The following is a 17548-nucleotide window of genomic DNA, read 5'->3' as shown; positions in this document are numbered from 1 at the left end:
AATATGTCTTTGTGTGGCTACAAGCCACACACCAATTCAGGTACTTGATACATATTGATTTCTTTTCATTGATGCTTTACTTCTAGGCTTAATGATTATAATATACTAAGATGGGTTAAAGACTGCTCATTTAGGCCCTGCATCAATTTGATCATCTCAAGATCATACTCAGCGTTTCCTCTCATCAGTGTAGTTGTCGGCCTGTTTTCAATGTCAGCCAGATTTTCCTTGGTGTAGCCTGATTAAGAACAAGCACAGTGCACTAGGAAGGGCTTTGCAGTTTCTCATCTGCTGTGACAACAATATGCTCTAGGTATCTGTTAAAAGTGCGTAGCTTTTTCCTGCATGGACACCAGCTTGAAGCCATTCATAATGCTGTAAGACACAGGCCTGACTTCATTTAAACCAGTGTCTGAATTTATCAAAAGAGGCACCAAGACAGACAGAGCTGATAAGCCAGACCAGCAGTTGTACGTATGCATGTATACTTGTACCAGCAGTATGAGATATTCCTAAATAAAGCAGCCTGAGATGCTTTTAATAACAATACCTTGAATCTAAATGTCTTAACCAGTCTATAAACACTTTGGACGCCATACATCAATAATATAGTATTTGCTTTTGTTTCTGTTTTGCTCCCTGTCTTGCTCCTCTAAAACTTCCCCAGGCTCCACATCTCTGCGGCCTCCTCTCGCCTCGGGCACTGCTTCTGCGCTCCCCCCGCCGCCGGGGGCCGGAGCTGGTTACTCGAAATCCCCTGCCTTCCTTCTCAATAGAAGGCCTTGCGAGCGGAAAACCGGGCCGCGAGAGGCCGGCCGAGGTACGCGTCAGCCCGGCAGCAGGCGAGGCTGCTTGCGGGGCCCCCCGGGGCAGGGGCCCGGCCCCGGCGGAACGCGGCGGAACGCGGCGGCGGCGGAACTGCGGCGGCTGCCGGGGAAAGCGCGGCGCTCCGGCGCCGCCCGGAGCCGAGTCGCGTTGCACCGGGGGCAGCATGGAGCCGGAGCCGGAGCCGCAGCCGGCGCCGCAGCCGCAGCCGGAGCCCGGCCGGGCGGAGGGGGGCTGCGGCCCGCCGGGGGGCTCCTCTGCCGGCGGCCGGCGCTGGGCGGGAGGGGCCGGCGGCAACTGGATGGCGGCGCACCCCGCGGTAGGGCCCGCGCTGAGCTCCGCGGCCGGGGGGGCCCGCGGTGGGGGTGGGTTACAGCCCCCTGCCGTGCGGCGGCGCCTCCCGCGGCGCTGGGCCGCCCCCAGCCCCATCCAGCCCGGCCTGGGGCACCTCCGGGACGGGGCAGCCACGGCTTCTCTGGGCAGTGGGTTCCAGCCCCTCGTCTCCCTCTGAGTGAAGGATTTCCTCCTGACACCTCATCTAAATCTCCCCTCTTTTAGTTTAAAGCCATTCCCCCTTGTCCCGTTGTCATCTGCCCAAGCAAAATGTTGCTCTCCATCTTTTTTATAAGCCCCCTTTAAGTACTGAAAAGATGCAATGAGGTCACCCCGGAGCCTTATTTTCTTCAGGCCAAACAGCCCCAGCTCCCTCAGCCTTTCTTCCTAAGAGAGGTGCTCCAGCCTCTGAGCATCCTCGTGGCCTCCTCTGGACCCGCTCTAACAGCCCCACATCCTTCTTGTGCTGGGGGCCCCAGACCTGGATGCAGGACTCCAGGTGGGGCCTCACAAGGGCAGAGCAGAGGGGGACAGTCACCTCCCTCGACCTGCTGGTCACACCTCTGTTGGTGCAGCCCAGGATGCAGTTGCCCTTCTGGGCTGCAGGCACGCACTGCTGGCTCATGTCGAGCTTTTCATCCACCAGAACCCCCAAGCCCTTCTCTGCAGGGCTGGTCTCAGTGAGTTCTTCTCACAGCCTGTGTTCATGTCTGGGATTGGCCCAACCCAGGTGCAGCACCTTGCACTTGGACTTGTTGAACCTCATTAGGTTCACATGGGCCCACTTCTCAAGCTTGTCTAGGTTCCTCTGGATGGCATTTTCTGCTACCTTGGGCCACTGTTGCTCTGAGGAGCATATTGGGCCCTGGGGCCAGTGAAGCTGCCAGGTCACCCTTCCCTCACCAAGAATTGGTGCTCAGGGAGGGGGGTTTAGTCTAACATGTTTTGGGGGGGTTGGGTTCATTGGGGGAGCTTATCTCCTGGCCTGTGATGAAAGCCAGTGGGGTTGTGGGGAATGCTGGCTTTAGCAGGGGGTGAAGTTTTAGATGCTGAAACCGTAGCTGGAAAATGCAACTGTAAACTTTTAAATCCATCTGAATTTTTAGTATGCTGAAAACATGGAGGTATTTAATTTGGCTGTCATCTTGTGTTGATGTACTGCAGCAAAAATAGGTAAAATTCATAGGTGTCCACAAAGCCAGTTCTGTTCCAGATATAGTTGCATTTCCTCTGTTGCTTATTTATTTGGCTTGCTTTCTTAAGTGCTGAAATAGGGGGGATGTGGAAAAAAGCTCTTAAGATATTGTCAGAAAACCACTCCTGTCTTTTAATTCCCTGTTAGTCCTTAAAACTGGTTTCAGACTCAACAGATTAGACAGCTGTGTATAGATTCTGGATCTGGTCTTTGTGTTTTTAATGTAACTTCATCTTCCTTTGACCAATGTTGTCTTTTTGGTTTCAGTTCACAGAAATGATGTCCCTTGATATATCTGACAGTAGTCAAATCTATGCTGCGTTTCTGGTATACCTGGACCTCTTAGAAGGTAATTCAATGAAGTGACTGGACAGATGTACCAAAAATGTATTAACATGTTAGGCGTTAACTAAGGTTTGTGCACTATCAGAGCCTTTCCTGCAAAAGTCCTTGGCTTTGCTTTGAAACTTCATGCAGCGATGGTTACCTAAGAAACATGGTATTTTAGAACCAGAGATTTCTATCATGTGCCTACCCAGAGCCTTTACAAAGACTAGGGCCCATTTCAGCCAGTAGTCACAGTTACAGGTGCAGGCCTTCCAGAGCAAAGACACTTGGCATGGAAAAAAGTAGAAGAGGAGTAGGGGAAGAAAAGGGGATATAGAAAGGCAAAGTTACAAGTTGTACTGATAATAGAATCCTCTTTTGTGGGTTAATGTCAAAGCTACTAAATCATAGCATCTCCCTAAGATTACAGTTTAGAAAATGCCTGAAGTGTGCCAGTCTGATTAGGATGCTGGTTTCTGGAAGGGGCAAGGATTCCTGTAGGAAAGAAGACTGCTTAGAAATCTGGTGACAGTAATTACGACAAACTTAGCATAGTCTGCTGATGCCTTACAAGAGTGGAATAGTGTTATGTGATAATAAACCTCTGCTTGCAATTCTCCCAGATGGGCCCTATTGAGAAGGGACTGCACATAGGCAGGCAGCCAGCCCAGTAACAATAATGAGTTTCTCTTGGAGGCTGGTGATTCTCAGTGTCAGGGTATGGGGGAATATTACAGGCCAGAAAGCACCACATCTGTTATAATTATTGTTAAACCCCTTAAAGAAAATGTCTTAATAAGCTCTAAGAGAATGCTCCTATAGTTACGCAATGAAAACTTTTAGCCTCATCTCTTCAAGCAGAAGGGAAGAACTGTGTGTCATCAATAACCATGCCTGTAGCACCTGTTCCACACAGTTTTGGGTACTGATAAATTTCTGATTTGGTTTACAGTTTTATGCAGCAGGTGACTAAAGATAAGTTTTTGTCTTCTTTTTACCTTTTTGAAACAAAGTCTTGTCAAACAGATCTCCAGCCACCATCCATCAGTGTAGCTCTGAACTCAACACAGTAGTAGTGCTCCCACAGGTTTCTTTAGCAGGTTTGTTTCTCAGAAAGAAAACTTGCCAGTTGTATGGGGTAGTTGTCTCCCCTGTAAGGAGAGGAAGGGATAACAACAGAAGATGTTAAATTGAATTTGAAACTTGATACTTGAATGATTGGAACTTGTGTTTTGTGTTCTGGTCCATCTCGTCGATGACAAACCTTTCTAGGGAGAAACTGGCATGAAGTGAAGCATGTTGGATTAGCAGAACTGCAGCTCATATGTTTACACGCACGTGAGAGAGAGCAGGACAGTCTCCAAGTGATGGTGCCAGTACCTGTGGACATATCATTAAGCCACGAAAGGTGAGGCTGTGGTCATTGTTTGGATCCCACTGCTAATAAGATAAAAAGAAGAGCAGGTATACTTAACAGGCTGCTGATAATTTGCTTAAGGGGGAAGTGGGAGAAAACAAGGAATATCACAAGAAAAGTAATATCTCAGCCCGTAAGCAGAGTTATTTTGGATGCTGCAAACATATATTTAAAGGTGAGATTTCTTTCTTTTTCTAAGCTGCATCAGTCTCTGCTTCTTCCTCTCTGGAAATGGTAAGCCTTTGATGTCAGCTTCCCACAGCAATCGACTCCTTCTGTTGATAAACACTTCATATTGTTTAGAAGCTGCATTTGCTCTAGCAGGTAACAATGGATATCAAAGTATGCGTTTGAGAGACAAGGTTAGAACCCAGGACCTTCACAGCTTATGTTTTGAACATTCTTGTGTTGCATATTTGTAGTCTGGGAAATCTAATGGTGCTTCTTTATGTCAATGGGCTTTCAAGTACCAAATAGGAAAAGAAATCCCCCCAGACCTGTCTAAGAATGATTTTTTTTTTTAATTGTTGAATCTCAGGGATAAGCCTGGTGGTGTGTTTCGTTTGTTTAGCTTTTTGGTTTGAAAGTATGATTTGGCTGCTTTCAAACGGAAATGCCTCTTACTTCTCCAGAATCCAACATACAACTCTCCTTTGAACTGTGATTTTGATATAGCACGTTTTAGACATGCTATGTTTTTTTGCTTTTTCTTAGGTTTTAGAAGTGACAAGTCTCTTGCAAATAGACTTCCACCTTAATTCTGCTATGTGTTTTCCTAAGAGCTTATGTTCAGAAGCAATTCATTTGTGAGAGAGAAGAAAATGACTTACCTGGTATCGATGGATTCACATACTATCTAGTTGCTGAAAAATCTTCCATTTGCAAATACTGGCGGTCAGTCATTCCTGTGGGCTTAGTTTTACAGAGAAATACAGTGTGATAGAGTAAATCTGCTGACAGGTCTTCCAGGATGAAATACTGAGCATCATTCAGCATCTCTGTGAGCAGCTGATTGCTGTATGTGTGTGACAGGGACACGCTGCTGTTCACAGTGTTAGAGTTCAAACTGGATTTTGGATGGGAAAAGACAGCAGCAAATTAGGATATGGGACCTTTGAGAAATAACTCCTACATGCTGAATTGTGCTTGTTTGATGTAGTAGGTTTCCATCTAGGCTGGAAACTTTGATTCCTGGCATTGGGTCAATGCCAGCAACTATGTTCTAATTGGTTTTTAATGACAGGGAGATACTGCACTGCATGTATGTCCTATCTTTTACTGTTTCATTGGGGCTTTTCATTTGGAGTCTCTGATCTTGTTTGTACTGTGGTGATACTGTTTGCTCTGTTTCTGGCACCAGGTGTGGATGGAATCCATTACTGGAAGGATGTGTGTTAGAGAAGCACAGACTGAATGCATCACATTGATTAAAAGTACAGTCTGTGACTAGGTTTTGCTATAGAGCAAGTACATAGAGCATGTTGTCACTAAAATGAGCTGAATACAGTGCTGTGATGCCAGGTGAGTCCGCTAAAGCCTGTATGTGCTTGATACAAGCATATACTATCCTTCTGCCTCACAACAGCTTTGGGAATTTGTGTTGTTATATGTGCATGTGCATATGCATGCTTGGAATTTCATTAGTAGGGCAATGCTGATCAGAGGCCTGGTCTATCTTATAGAGAAAGGACAGAATCAACTCAGTTCCTTTGCTGGAACAGGAGGCAATAAAGGGGGTATGGACGGTAACCGTGCCTCAGACATAGGCAGTGCAGAAGGGAGTTCATTAAAAAGGCATCCTAAAGAAGGAGTAGAAAACACAGTGTCACAGTGCTACTGCCTCTTTGTTCTGACAGCTGTGAATATTTTGTTGTTGCAATTGTTGGTAGCAGGAGGCTTTGTTAGGTATCTGATGTCTTAATGTTTTCTCATTTGACTTACCAAGCTGTAGGCAGACAGGAAAGCGTTCATACTTAGTTACTTTGCTATTCTGTTCAAAAGCAGTGCGCTGGGTTTTTGTGTTACTTGCTCTAAGGTAGAAGAAGTACAAAGAAACGCAGCTCAATTAACATTGAAATGTAAGCCATTGGAGGTGGTTGGGAACGTGAAAATATTTTGTCCTCATTGCTGGGCCTGGAAATGTTGTGCAGCAGTTGGCAGCATTTATGGGCAGCATTTCCTTGCTTAAACAGTAAGGCCTGGGTAGGAGCTGCAGGGGTGGTTTTCCTCTTGAAGCCACTTCAGCAAAGACCTGCCACGCGCTGCCTTCCCAGGTGTCTTGTGAAGATTCATGTTTGGCCGACACTCAGAAGAAAGTGTCCTTAAAAGGCCATAATAAAGTTGATATGGAACTTACCAGCAAGGTACCAGAGCAAAAGATAAATCAGAGTGCCATAAAAAAACCAATCTGCTCTATGTTTTTTAGCCTGTTATAAGATTTCATTGTGTCCAACTTACGCATTACAGTTAACTGCTTAAGGCGGAAGCTGCTGTACTTACTAAGCTCAGTGCCTTCCATAAAAAGCGTGACGGAAGCTGATCATCCTGAGCTGCTGGCATGCATGGTAGTTCACTGAATCACAGAATTATGGGGTCTGGAGCAAAGTGACCACCAATGCAAATGATAGTCTTGTGCTTTGTGTACCTGCTCTTAAAACGAAGATTGGTGAATCTTCTGTGAGTAAAGACCTGGAGAATAAGATACAACTTCTTCCTCTCTTGGACCCCTCTCCCAACACATGAGGTTCAGAGAACCTTGTGCGTGTATTCCCTTGAATTCAGTGACACATACTTGCAGGATGAATCCAGAGGTCCATTGGGTGGGAGGTGTTTCCTGTTCACCACCAGAGACATCTTAGTGCACAGGGATTATCTAATTGTTGGTACGTTCCAGAATTGAGGCTTCCCAAAGGGGCTGAAGCAGTTAAATACAGGTAGCCCTGTTCCAAAGCCAGCAGAAATTACTTGGATAAACCAAGCTCAGAGAGTGTATGAGAGCTTGTAGCGTTGACAGCTAGATTTGCTAGATAGCGTTAAAAGCCTTGAGCCTGCCAGGATCAAGGAATTAGATGCTGGATCTAATGGAATTAGGTGCTGTCTATCCTGGACAAATAACATTGTCCAAGCAAAATGTCTGTTACTAATACACCATTAGATTAAATGATACGTCACTGTCCTGTTTGTTCTTTGTGTGCAAGAGTTGGAACTGAAGAATGAAGTTGGTTACATCTGGTTATGAAGATTGTGAAGTTTGTTTCAGGCTAAGAGGGAAAGGATTATTTCATTAAAATGGTAACTTAATTTTGGGGAAAAAATGTTTCATTTTAGAGCTAATAAGCATCCTTAGAAACAAATCTGGCAGTTGGAAGTGGTTTATCCTCTTCTAAGTCTGTAGTTTGTGTGAAATAGATGTTCCTCTAATCTGAAGTGATTTTGCTTATAAGCAGCACCGTTATTATAAATGCACTGGGAGTGTGACGTGCTCTTCATCTTGCAGCCTGTTGACAGTTTTGTCAGTAGTTCTGCTGTTAGCATTATTTGAGTTTTAATGTGTGGTTTACTGTACAAATAAAATGGCTTCTAAGTACAAATTCTTTATCAATAGTTTAAAAGTGATTGATGTGGCTTACAGAACTGAGTTAGGCATGCAGTACTACCTTTGAACTTCCTATAGCTTGTGTACCGTGTAGAATTTTGCTGAACTCCAATTCCTCCCTTTTGCATAATTCATCTTGTTTTCTTTTTCAACTTCCGTGGAAAAAAACGACTTTATATTCCTTGGGGTTTCAATTTCCTTTTCTGACCAGTGAGGCACGTGGTGTTTTCTTTGGTTCTATTTTATTTCCCATTACAAAAACATGATTTTTTTCTAGCATCTCATGTTCCTGTAGTTAGGAAGCAAATCACAAGAAACAATGGTGTCCATTTACACACCGTCTCCCCTGCCCCACACCACATGTTGCTTCCCCTATATTTCAAGGCCCTAGCTTCATCTAACTTCAGGGCAGGCAGCAGCGTCTGGAGCAGTGTTTTCCTGATGGCGAGCAAGAGACTGTACTGCTCTGTTTGCATACTGCTGGCAAAATTCAAGGTATTGTGCTTTATAGGAGGCTTCCTCTGCTTTGATTCTCTTGTCAGGGGGCCTATCTGAGTTTGTCTGGCACAATAGTGTGCACCCGATGCAGAGTACAGAGACCAACTTGTATTGACTCTTCAGCCCTGCCTTGCATGGAGGGGAGGGAGCTATTCAGGCCGGCCAAGCCTGCAATGAATTATTCATCCCGGTACAAAGGGCAGATTGAAAGCCTTTGGCTTTTATGGTAAGGAAGGCAGCAGCTCCATTTCAGCTAAATGGAGCACTATGCAACCTCCTTAAAACTACTCAGAGCTTCCAGTATTTCCTCTGCTGCTCAGCAGTACTTGCATGGGATACATCACTGAAATACTTTTGTTCAGCACAAAACTTCCTGCGTATTTTCTTTCCTTTATGATTCTGTTCCCTTCCAGGTTTTGGACAGTCAGTTGAAGATTCAAGCCACAGTTGCCCAAAGTTCTCCAGTTGTATACTGGTTTCTTTCTCTCGAACAAAAAGGGCAATATCACTTTGTTAGGAGCAAGTCATTAGGAAATACACTATGGATTTCTAATATGTGTCCTAAGGCCTGATACAAAAGCCTCCTGGTCAGAACAAGATGAGGGAAGAGTAGAAAAATCCTCTCTTCTTTTGTGTGTGTTTGTGTGTGTGTTGCTTTTGTTTTTGTGGGTGAGGGGTTGTTGTTTTTATTGTGTTTTGTTTTTTAAGGTGTTAGTTACAACAGTGATAGAAGACCAGGTGAGTTCCCTGTTGCAATTTAGTTTGAAGGCAGCAGTAAGGGCAGATGCAGGCTGACAGTAGTAGTGATGTTACCTCGGCTGCAGTGGTCCTTGCATGATGTTAAGTAAGTTAAGTCTGCTCTTTCAATTAATTCTTTTGTAGAAAAATAGCAATTATTGCTGAATGTAGCTTGTAGGTATCTGGAAAGCCCCTTTAAAGTTTTCTGAAGCAAAAGACTTCAGCAATGCCAAAAATTTACTTTTGTATAATAGTGTCTCTTTCGTATGATTGAAATTAAATCCATTTCATCTTCTGCAATGTGAGGTGCATATGAGGTTGCTTCCTCAGTGGAAACTGAGGACTTCATCCTACTTGGATTTGTCTTGGTGGGAGCAGATCTTGGCTTTCACTGGACATGCAGACACCATCAGTGTTAGCGATGGGTTTCCAAGCTATTCTGAGAATTTTTTACTGTGTGATCTACAACTGAGAATTCATATTTTCAAAAAAATGTTTAACCTTACTCTATTTACGGGACTTAGATAAAGCTTTCCAGTGCTTCTTGGGGTGCCTAGCTTTACATATGTTATTTTCCTTTCATAAGGCCTTTGTTCAAAGGTACCTTTTTGTGGGGGAAATGTAAAGCTTCAGTATTGCCTCTTTTAACATTCAATGGCTTTTCTTCCTGGGAAGGGGGAGAGGAGGGAAAGGAGTGGCTGCAGAATATTTTAACTTCTAGACTTCCCACTGTGTATGCAGCAGCACACGTGCTTGATCTATGAGCTCTCTTGGGACTCCAGATGCCTTGTAATTTTTACCAGATAGACACTGGTGTAAATCCCAAGAAGGTGGCAACATGTACAGAGTATCTGTCCCTGATCTTCCTAACGAGGCTGAGCCTGTGGGTGAGCTAATCTGAGGTGATGAACAAACACATGCATTGCTTTTAATTTCAGGAGGCCAAGAACACTTCTTGCCCTTTTTTTTCCCCCCTCCATATAGAGCATTAGACACATCAAAAAGAATTTTAAAAATAAACTTTTCCTGCAATATTTCATCTTTGTATTTGTGGCAGGTAGCAAGTGCAGTGAAATCAGGACAAACCCAGATGTTCTTCTCTGACTCCTCCTTTGAGAGGTCTGATGCTGCAAAGAAGCTTTGTGAGCACACTGGATGCAGAGGCTAACAACGATGCCTTCAGGGGAGGAGAGGAAATGCAGGCGTCTGATACAGACTTCCTGAATTCCAAAGCTTATTCTTTTAAAAGATACCTTCCACTAATCTGCAGATGTGCTGGTTGCATTATGGTGCATTGTGGTCTGTACGAACAGGAGCTCTTGTTTTGGTGCTGCTTGTATCTAGAAAAGGGGGTAGCAGAGAATCTTGCATTTGCAGTTCTAATTCTGTAAGTTGATAGAGGCTGATCCTCTGTTTGCAGTGGAGAGCACTGGGCTCCGTGGCCAGCAGTGTTAGCAGATCATCCTGAAGCAACGGAATGTCCTTGTGCTCTCTACTTAAAGCCTGAAACTCAGTCCCATGAAAAGTAGGCCAGGGACTTGAAGAAGTCTCATTGATCCGTTGTGAGGACCTGACTGCTTTTGTGATTGTGGCGCATCTTCTAAGCCTAAGTGCTAAATGGCAAGAGGAATAAAGGTTCATGTGTCTGTACTTGGCATTGTAAGAAGAGATCACAAGTGATGGGAAACATAGATCTGAGGCCTCACTGTATCTTCATCCCCTGAACAGAGCAGGGAGAGAAATGGTGACAGTTATGAAGGAAATTGTGAAAGAGCTTCTGTCCTGGCTGACAGGTAAGTGCAGGCCACACTCAACACAGGTTTGGTTTCTTTGGGTCCCAGAATCTCTCTCCCAGGTAGCTGTACCCTTTGTTATTTGACTTTTTAATGATAGTTCTGTTTCTCATTCCCAGGCTGGGGGAGAGATTAACCTCCACCGCTACACAAAACCAATAACTAGCTCTTTCTTAATGGTTATCTCTGCCAGGAGACTGGCCCCACCACCAACTTTTATTCAGAAAGGCAGAAAATGCGAGGTGTGATGGGTGGGTTCTTGCTCCGTACATGTGTGGCGCGTCCAGAAGGACGCCCGCAGTCCTTTCCCAGGCCCTTATCAACCACAGGTGCATGCCCCTCTTACCAGGTAGCGCACCACTGGCAGGCCTGGGTGTATTTGAGGCATTGCTCATATGGGGATGCTTTTCCTTCCTTTTCCAGAGCACCTCAACCCACAGCTTGCCTACAGCTTTGGAAGGCAGGCTTGCATCTGCGCTCTCCTGGCTACCCACAGCGCAGTTAGTGTTCCCACAGCACAGCTGCAGGCTGAGGCACCAGCCAAAGAAACGTGCCAGGACGGCAGGGAGCAGAGCAGTTAGTGTCATACTGCTTGAAGCAGGAATCTTTTGCAGATGCCTCTCTTCTGACGGTGGCCAATGCAGTATCTTTCCTTATTCTCTTGTTACAAAATCTGACAGTAGGGGGACCAGAATATGGCTTTTCACAGCCTTAGTATCTTTGCTACATGGACTGACTGACTGCACTGGATGTCTTGCCTTGCATTATACATGGGCCAGCAGTGAAAGGAAAAGGAAAGGCACTACTGACTTCAGCAAGTTGAATTATGACCAGTTCAGAACACAGATGGGTACATAAGAGGGCCATGGGCTTAACAGCATGGGCTTTCCAGGCTGCTGCTGCTTCTCTGCCACTTCCCATTTGGCTTTTATTAAGGGATCAAAGTGGCTTGGAAGGGAAGGTGATGATTAAAGTTTGAAAGCTGATGCATTTAGAAAGAACCTTATTTTCAACTACAGTGCCCAGCTTCAGAAATGCATTTCTGGGGGAAGAGAGCTCATGGGCACGTGATGTGAGGGGTGATGGTTTTTTTCGCAGTGCAGAGCTGATCTCTCCCCAGTGCATACCCTCTCTGGCAATCCTGGGAGAACCCTGCAGCACCGGGACTCCGGGTGAAGGAGGAAGCTCCCCGTGGTAATGTTTGCTGTGGGGAGTGCTGCTTTCTGCCCCTGGGCATCACGCTCCGTCCGTCAGTGCTTGCGCCCTGCTCAGAACAGTAACACGCCAAGAATCGATGTTGTTCTCAGCTCTGAACTAAAAAGCAACTAGCCTGTTATTCTTAAAATAAACTGCACAGGAAAAATTGCATAACGTTGTTGTGAATTTTTAAGGAAGACATTATTTATGCAGACTTTCCTGAGGAAGATCGTTAGTCTTGTGGCTTCTAGTCTAGACGGGGAGGTAGAGAAACCTGGCTTTGGTTCCTGAGTATTCCATAGACTCACAGAGAACTGTAGCACACAGACTGGAAGACTTATCTCTACAAATAGAAGATATCTCTTTTTTTTTTTTTTTCCCTCACACATGGTGTTCAATTAGATTATTTTATTCTAATGAAAACAATGGCCATTAGAGATCACCATGCTCTGATTCTGGGTGGTGAAAGTATGGTCGAGGTATGTGCATAGTAATAGAGCTAAGGAAAGATTAGAAGCTCATGTTGAACTATTTGCAGCAGAGATGTATGCATCCAAATTAATTTTTTAGGAAAAAATAAGCTTCACTGTTATTTAAGAGATTGCTGCTTGATTATAGGACTTTGGATTTTTATTAGAACATGTTACACTTTCTTTATCCAATAAAAAGCCTATTTTTGTCTTCACTAATCTCTTCTTCTTGCAGCTTTTTAAATAGCAGTTGTGCTAAAGCCCTCTTGAAAGGCTCAAATACAAGTTTCTAATTACTCCTCCATCCTTCCAAGCTTTGCATGAATTTTCTTGTGCTTTCTGGGAGCAAGCATGTTTTTTATAGGCATGGTATTAAAGATCAGAAAATAAAATAGTATGTAAAAACATCTCTCAAGTTAGAGAATCTGACTGTCCTACATGACAGTATGAAAAACTGTTTTCTGCTTTGAATGTCATCAGTGTCAAAAACTACAAAACCCATCAATACTGCACTTGTTCCTTTGTGCCATCAGTAGGTTGTTATGGAGTCCTTGCTAACTGTTTTTCTCTTCTAGGTTAAGAGAAATCATGAAGAAAGCTTCTCTCTCATGTGACAATCCTGACACCCCACTGTCAGTTACCTTGGCCATAGTTGAGTCAGATTCTACAGTAGTCTACTACAAAATGACTGATGGCTTTGTAATACCAGAGCCTCCTGACAGTACTGAAGATGTGGACAATAAACATTGGAAGAAGAAGAGAAAGAAGCTTTCCAAATAATTAAGACAAACAGACTTTCCTTGAACTACTGTCCTCAAACCAAAACAAATCCAGGAACTTACGTATGTAAATAAGTAGTGTGTAAAACTTTGTGTTCTGCGTATCAAGTGTATGTTCATGGGGAATTGAGTTTTGTGCAGCTGCACTGTAATAAAACACCGTTTGAAATATGAAATGGGTCGCGCTTTTGAGACAGATTGCTCCTAACTAATAATTATACCTGTGAGAAATTTGCAATGCTAGTCTCTGATTGATACCTGTTTGGGTACATAACAGAATAAACACATCCTTACCCATATTATAAATATTTATTAAAGGTAAATATTAATGGCTTCTGGCAGAAATACTGTTACTGATTTAAGGGCTTTGTAGTTTACAGAGTTCATACATCTTAACTCTGTTGAAAAACGCTTGTGCTACCTCCCGGGTTACATTTTTGAACACTTAACCTTCTCTCCCCTGCTTTTTGGAGAAGAGATTTTTCTCCAGAAATACCTTATTTGAAATTTTTATCTGTAGAGGGAAAACTGACTACTGTAATACCAGAGGCTACTAGAACAAAGTGTAGACGAGTAAAGAGGAGGCCCCAGGTCTGGCTCAAGAACCTGTGAGCAGAGAGGCTGGCCCTTCCTGGGGAGGTAAGTTGTGACTGGATCAGCCACGCCTGAAAGCGTTGACCCATGTAGTTGAATGCACACAAGGTAAAGGTCACGATCTCAAAGCACAGGCAGGCTCTTATTCCCAATACAATGTTAGACAGCTGTCCAAGAACTGCAAGTGCCTTGTGTGCATCCCAGTGCGATGAAGTTGGCTAAACGATGCCCTGCCCTCTCCTTGGGATTCCTGACTGAAATAGCTTCAGCACACTTTTAGTGCTTCACTTTAAGGTAGTGCTTAAAATCTCTGAAGAGGAGCATGACAATGGGGCACGTTTTTTGCCATCACTAAAGCATGTCACCACCTACGCTATGAGTGGATGCTAGCTGTTATCTGCATAATGTAGCAAGCAGGTTTCAAAACCCATTGTTATTTCTAATTTTTTTTTTAACATAGCTTCTGGTAGTTAAACGGGCTGCTCGAGATGATTCAGCTAGGAGTAGCTGAATGGCTTTCAGTTTCTTCTGCAGGAATTTTCCATGTCTTTCACATAACAGTCTTCTTCAGGTTAAACTTAGCGTTTCTTGGCAATCAAATGCCATCCCAGAAGCAGCTTCTTGAATACAAAAATGTCCATATGACATTTATGTGGCCAAGGACCACACGTTCAAAATTTGAAGTACAAGAGCTCTTTTTTTTTTTTTTTTTTGCATGGGTTATAAGAATGGGAGAGAATCCAAAAAATCAGGCTGGACATGAAAGGTCATTAAAGCATTAGTATCCTTACAACAAGAGTGGATGTTTTTACAATTGTGGAGCTTGAATCTATTTAGGCCAAATATGCTGGGAGGCAGAACGGTTGAGCAGGGAGAGCTCAGGGCAGGAAGGCCCTCACACCACATGTGCCATTTCGGTGTAGATTCTGCAAGTGTCTTGCAGTCGCCTAGTCTGGGCCAGGGACGTAACTCCTTCTCTGACTCGCTTCGCCTTTAGCCCTCTTGGGGTGTTCCCCTGCTTGCAGCACGTGTTGAGCCCTCCCAGCTTTGTCAGCAAAAGTAGAGGAGGGGAGAAGGGTGTGCTGACATCCAGAGCCCTGCATGGCGCCCTTGGATGGAGAGGAAAAACATTTTTCTCCACTTCACCACCAGCACCAACATCCAGGGGGACCATGCAGTGCTGACTGGGGGAATTTGCTTTTTTGATCTTTTTATTGGTAATACTTCTTGCTGTTGTAAGTTATGACCATACAATCTTAATGATTAGCTCCTCACATTTGGGCTGTGGTGCACTGAGGTAAGAGCTTTGGCAGCTAATACCAGCTCAGAAAGGTTTGCTTCCTGCAGTTTTTGTTTTCAGCTATTAATCTGATCCTGCACAGGCTGAGTTTGGATGGGATACAACAGTACAGATATGTACCCTGACCTGGTAATTAGACAAACCATACATGAGGCTGTGTATGTTCTGATGCAGTCAGAAACAAAATGGTTGTTGTTTTTTGTTTTGTTTTGTTTTGTTTTCCAGAGAGCAAGGGGAGACCATACCTCTGTGGGCTTTGGCCTTTGAGAAATGCAAAGAAAAAAATCTCTTTTTCTCAGTTTTGCTCCCTTCATGGAGGAAAAATGTAATTTTATTTTGGTCCAATGCCACACTGTCTTAAAAGGGTACCTGTGTGCTGACTCCTGGCATGCTCTGTTTGACCTTACCATCTATATTTCATGTACTCTACTACTTATTCCATAAAGCAAATCTTAACACTTTGCTAGGCTACATACCATCAGGTAAATCATCCTTGTTATAAGCTGTTATACTTCAACCCCAGCATGAGTGTGTGCAGGAAAAGAATATTTTTTTTCGTGAAGAAGGCTGTAACATACTACACGTTGAAGAATTTTAAGCAACACATGCTTAACTCCAAAAGCAACGTGCTTTCATTTCTAGAAAATATTGATATTTTGTAGTTTGCTGTGTGACTGATGCTAGCTTTCCTCCCTTCATTTTATAATTTCTAGTCACAGAAAGAGGAGCATAATTTGAGCCTTCTTTTTTATATACTGAAAACTGCTTACCCAGTCTTCAGGAGCTTTGTTGGAGAAACTGTCTGAAGACTTTGATTTCTGCCATGTGTCCCACAGAAGAATGATGATATAGGCCTTTTTCCAGCCTTCTTAGATTGCAGTGGTTCTTTATTTCTAAGGGAAAAAAAAAAAGAAGAAGAAGAGGTAGTATCATTGCACTGTTTGTCCCATAGGTATTACAATGTGAACATGGGGATTTTTATTAAATTCAGAGCCAGCTGTGTTGTTCCTTTACTGAAGTCTGGTATTATTTCTCTGTGTCAACTCAGAAGCACACAAAGCAGAGCTTCTGTTGTCCCAGGCACTGAATGAAGATAGGAAGAGACTTCCCTTGGTAGTGTATCAGTTCAGAACAGTAGCACATTAAAATTCCTAAATCCATAGGATCTTGGTGCTGTGCCTAAAGTATTCAAGTGTTACTCTGTGACTTGTGACATCCGGCCTCAAAGCTTTCGCAAATTCAATCTCTCCTTTCAGTCCACAAGATTTTACAGGCTACATCTTGCCATCCTTTCATTTTTTTTTCAAGTTTTATTTGCTAAGCACAGCTTGATTTGTTTTACTGATCCCCCTTGACCAACAGAAGGTATGTTTTAAAATCATACAATGAGAGTATCACATTCTGGTAGATTATTGTTTCAAGTATTTTTTCTCTTCAAGGGAGATATTTGCATTGAAACTTCCTCACCAAGTAAAGAAAGATAGAAAAGCACAGTGATGTTTTTGCGTGGATTTGATGGCGAGACTTGATGCCCAGTTATATAAGTAAGTGTCTGCTTTTGTTTATGCAAGGTTCGTTTCCTTGAGGCATTACTGGCATCATCACCCCAGCTGTCCCGTACTCAGTCTAACCACATGCAACGCACACATAGCATTTTGCAAAAAAACACTGGTCAGGAAGCAGGAAGCCTCATCAGATGCAGAAGGAGGGGCTGTGGCTGCAAGAAGCAGCCAGGAACACGGACTGCAGCAGAGGGCTGCTGAAAGTCAGTAACTACCACAACTCTCCACATCTGCGTGCTGAATTAGCAGAGGCTAATGCAGAGGCGTGTGTTTGGGCGGTGGGCTTCTCCCTACGTGCCCGTGGCTGGGTGTGGTGTGTGCAACCTCAGCATGGAGCAGCCAGGCCAGTGAAGGATGGCTCGCGATCCGACCCTGCTCGAAACGCCCTTACACAGCAGCAGTGCAGTGCCTGGCAGCGCTGCTCGGCACGCGGTGAGCAGGTGAAGGCTTGTTGCTTCCAAACCACACCCTGGGCAGGATCCCATGCCCTCCAGATTGGGCCTCAGCTTTCCTACAAAACAGTTCTGTTTTTCAGAAATCATTAGAAGAAAGACACGGTCTCCTCTTGTAACTCAAGCTGGACAAGGTTTTCCACAGGATCTTTTGCTTGCACACAACATGGAAATATCAGTTATATTGCCAACACCAAATGACTTTAATCTTTCCCGTTTCTTGGTCAGCAACCCAGCAAAGATGCTTCTTTGTTTAATTTATATTTTTTTCCCTAATAAACAGCCATATGAATTTACTAATCATCCTACTAGTATTGCAGATCTGTAGGAATTAGCTGTTTAATAGGTTGTCTCAGTAGTTTTCAGGAATCTAAACTCCATCAGCTATCCTGTAAGTCCTGGTTGATATAAATGGGCTTACTATTAACCCCCTCTGGTCCCCAGGCATGTTCCCGTCCTCCATTACAGTCCAA

The 17548-nt window shown here is 44.0% G+C and overlaps 2 protein-coding genes across 5 annotated transcripts in view; one reads left to right on the top strand and one right to left on the bottom strand.

Moving 5' to 3' along the window:
- COLGALT2 (collagen beta(1-O)galactosyltransferase 2) overlaps positions 1–17548 on the bottom strand; it is a 157264-nt gene that overhangs the window by 61528 nt on the left and 78188 nt on the right. The window contains exons 7-8 of the mRNA XM_040566471.1: positions 15832–15954; positions 3679–3831 (exon numbers count right to left, since the gene is read on the bottom strand). The gene's annotated coding sequence lies outside the window, so the exon portion shown is untranslated. The remainder of the gene's footprint in view (positions 1–3678; positions 3832–15831; positions 15955–17548) is intronic.
- TSEN15 (tRNA splicing endonuclease subunit 15) lies at positions 909–13335 on the top strand. Of its 4 annotated transcripts, none has more exons than XM_040566474.1 (6): positions 909–1144; positions 2621–2702; positions 3953–4088; positions 10657–10721; positions 11145–11297; positions 12964–13093. In XM_040566474.1, exons 1-6 carry the CDS (start codon positions 992–994, stop codon positions 12966–12968), a joined length of 594 nt encoding a protein of 197 aa, XP_040422408.1. In that variant the 5' UTR covers positions 909–991; the 3' UTR covers positions 12969–13093. The 4 variants fall into 4 exon arrangements, 3 of the variants coding, with proteins under 3 accessions (XP_040422408.1, XP_040422407.1, XP_040422409.1); XR_005822305.1 differs by lacking the exon at positions 11145–11297 and adding an exon at positions 11820–11915 and having other exon boundaries at positions 914–1144; positions 12964–13015; XM_040566473.1 differs by lacking the exons at positions 10657–10721; positions 11145–11297 and adding an exon at positions 11820–11915 and having other exon boundaries at positions 920–1144; positions 12964–13335.

The sequence above is a fragment of the Cygnus olor genome, chromosome 8 (assembly GCF_009769625.2).
Source record: "Cygnus olor isolate bCygOlo1 chromosome 8, bCygOlo1.pri.v2, whole genome shotgun sequence".
Classification (NCBI taxonomy): domain Eukaryota; kingdom Metazoa; phylum Chordata; class Aves; order Anseriformes; family Anatidae; genus Cygnus; species Cygnus olor.
The sequence above is the reverse complement of the archived record's forward strand: the minus strand, read 5'-3'. Positions and strand labels throughout refer to the sequence as shown.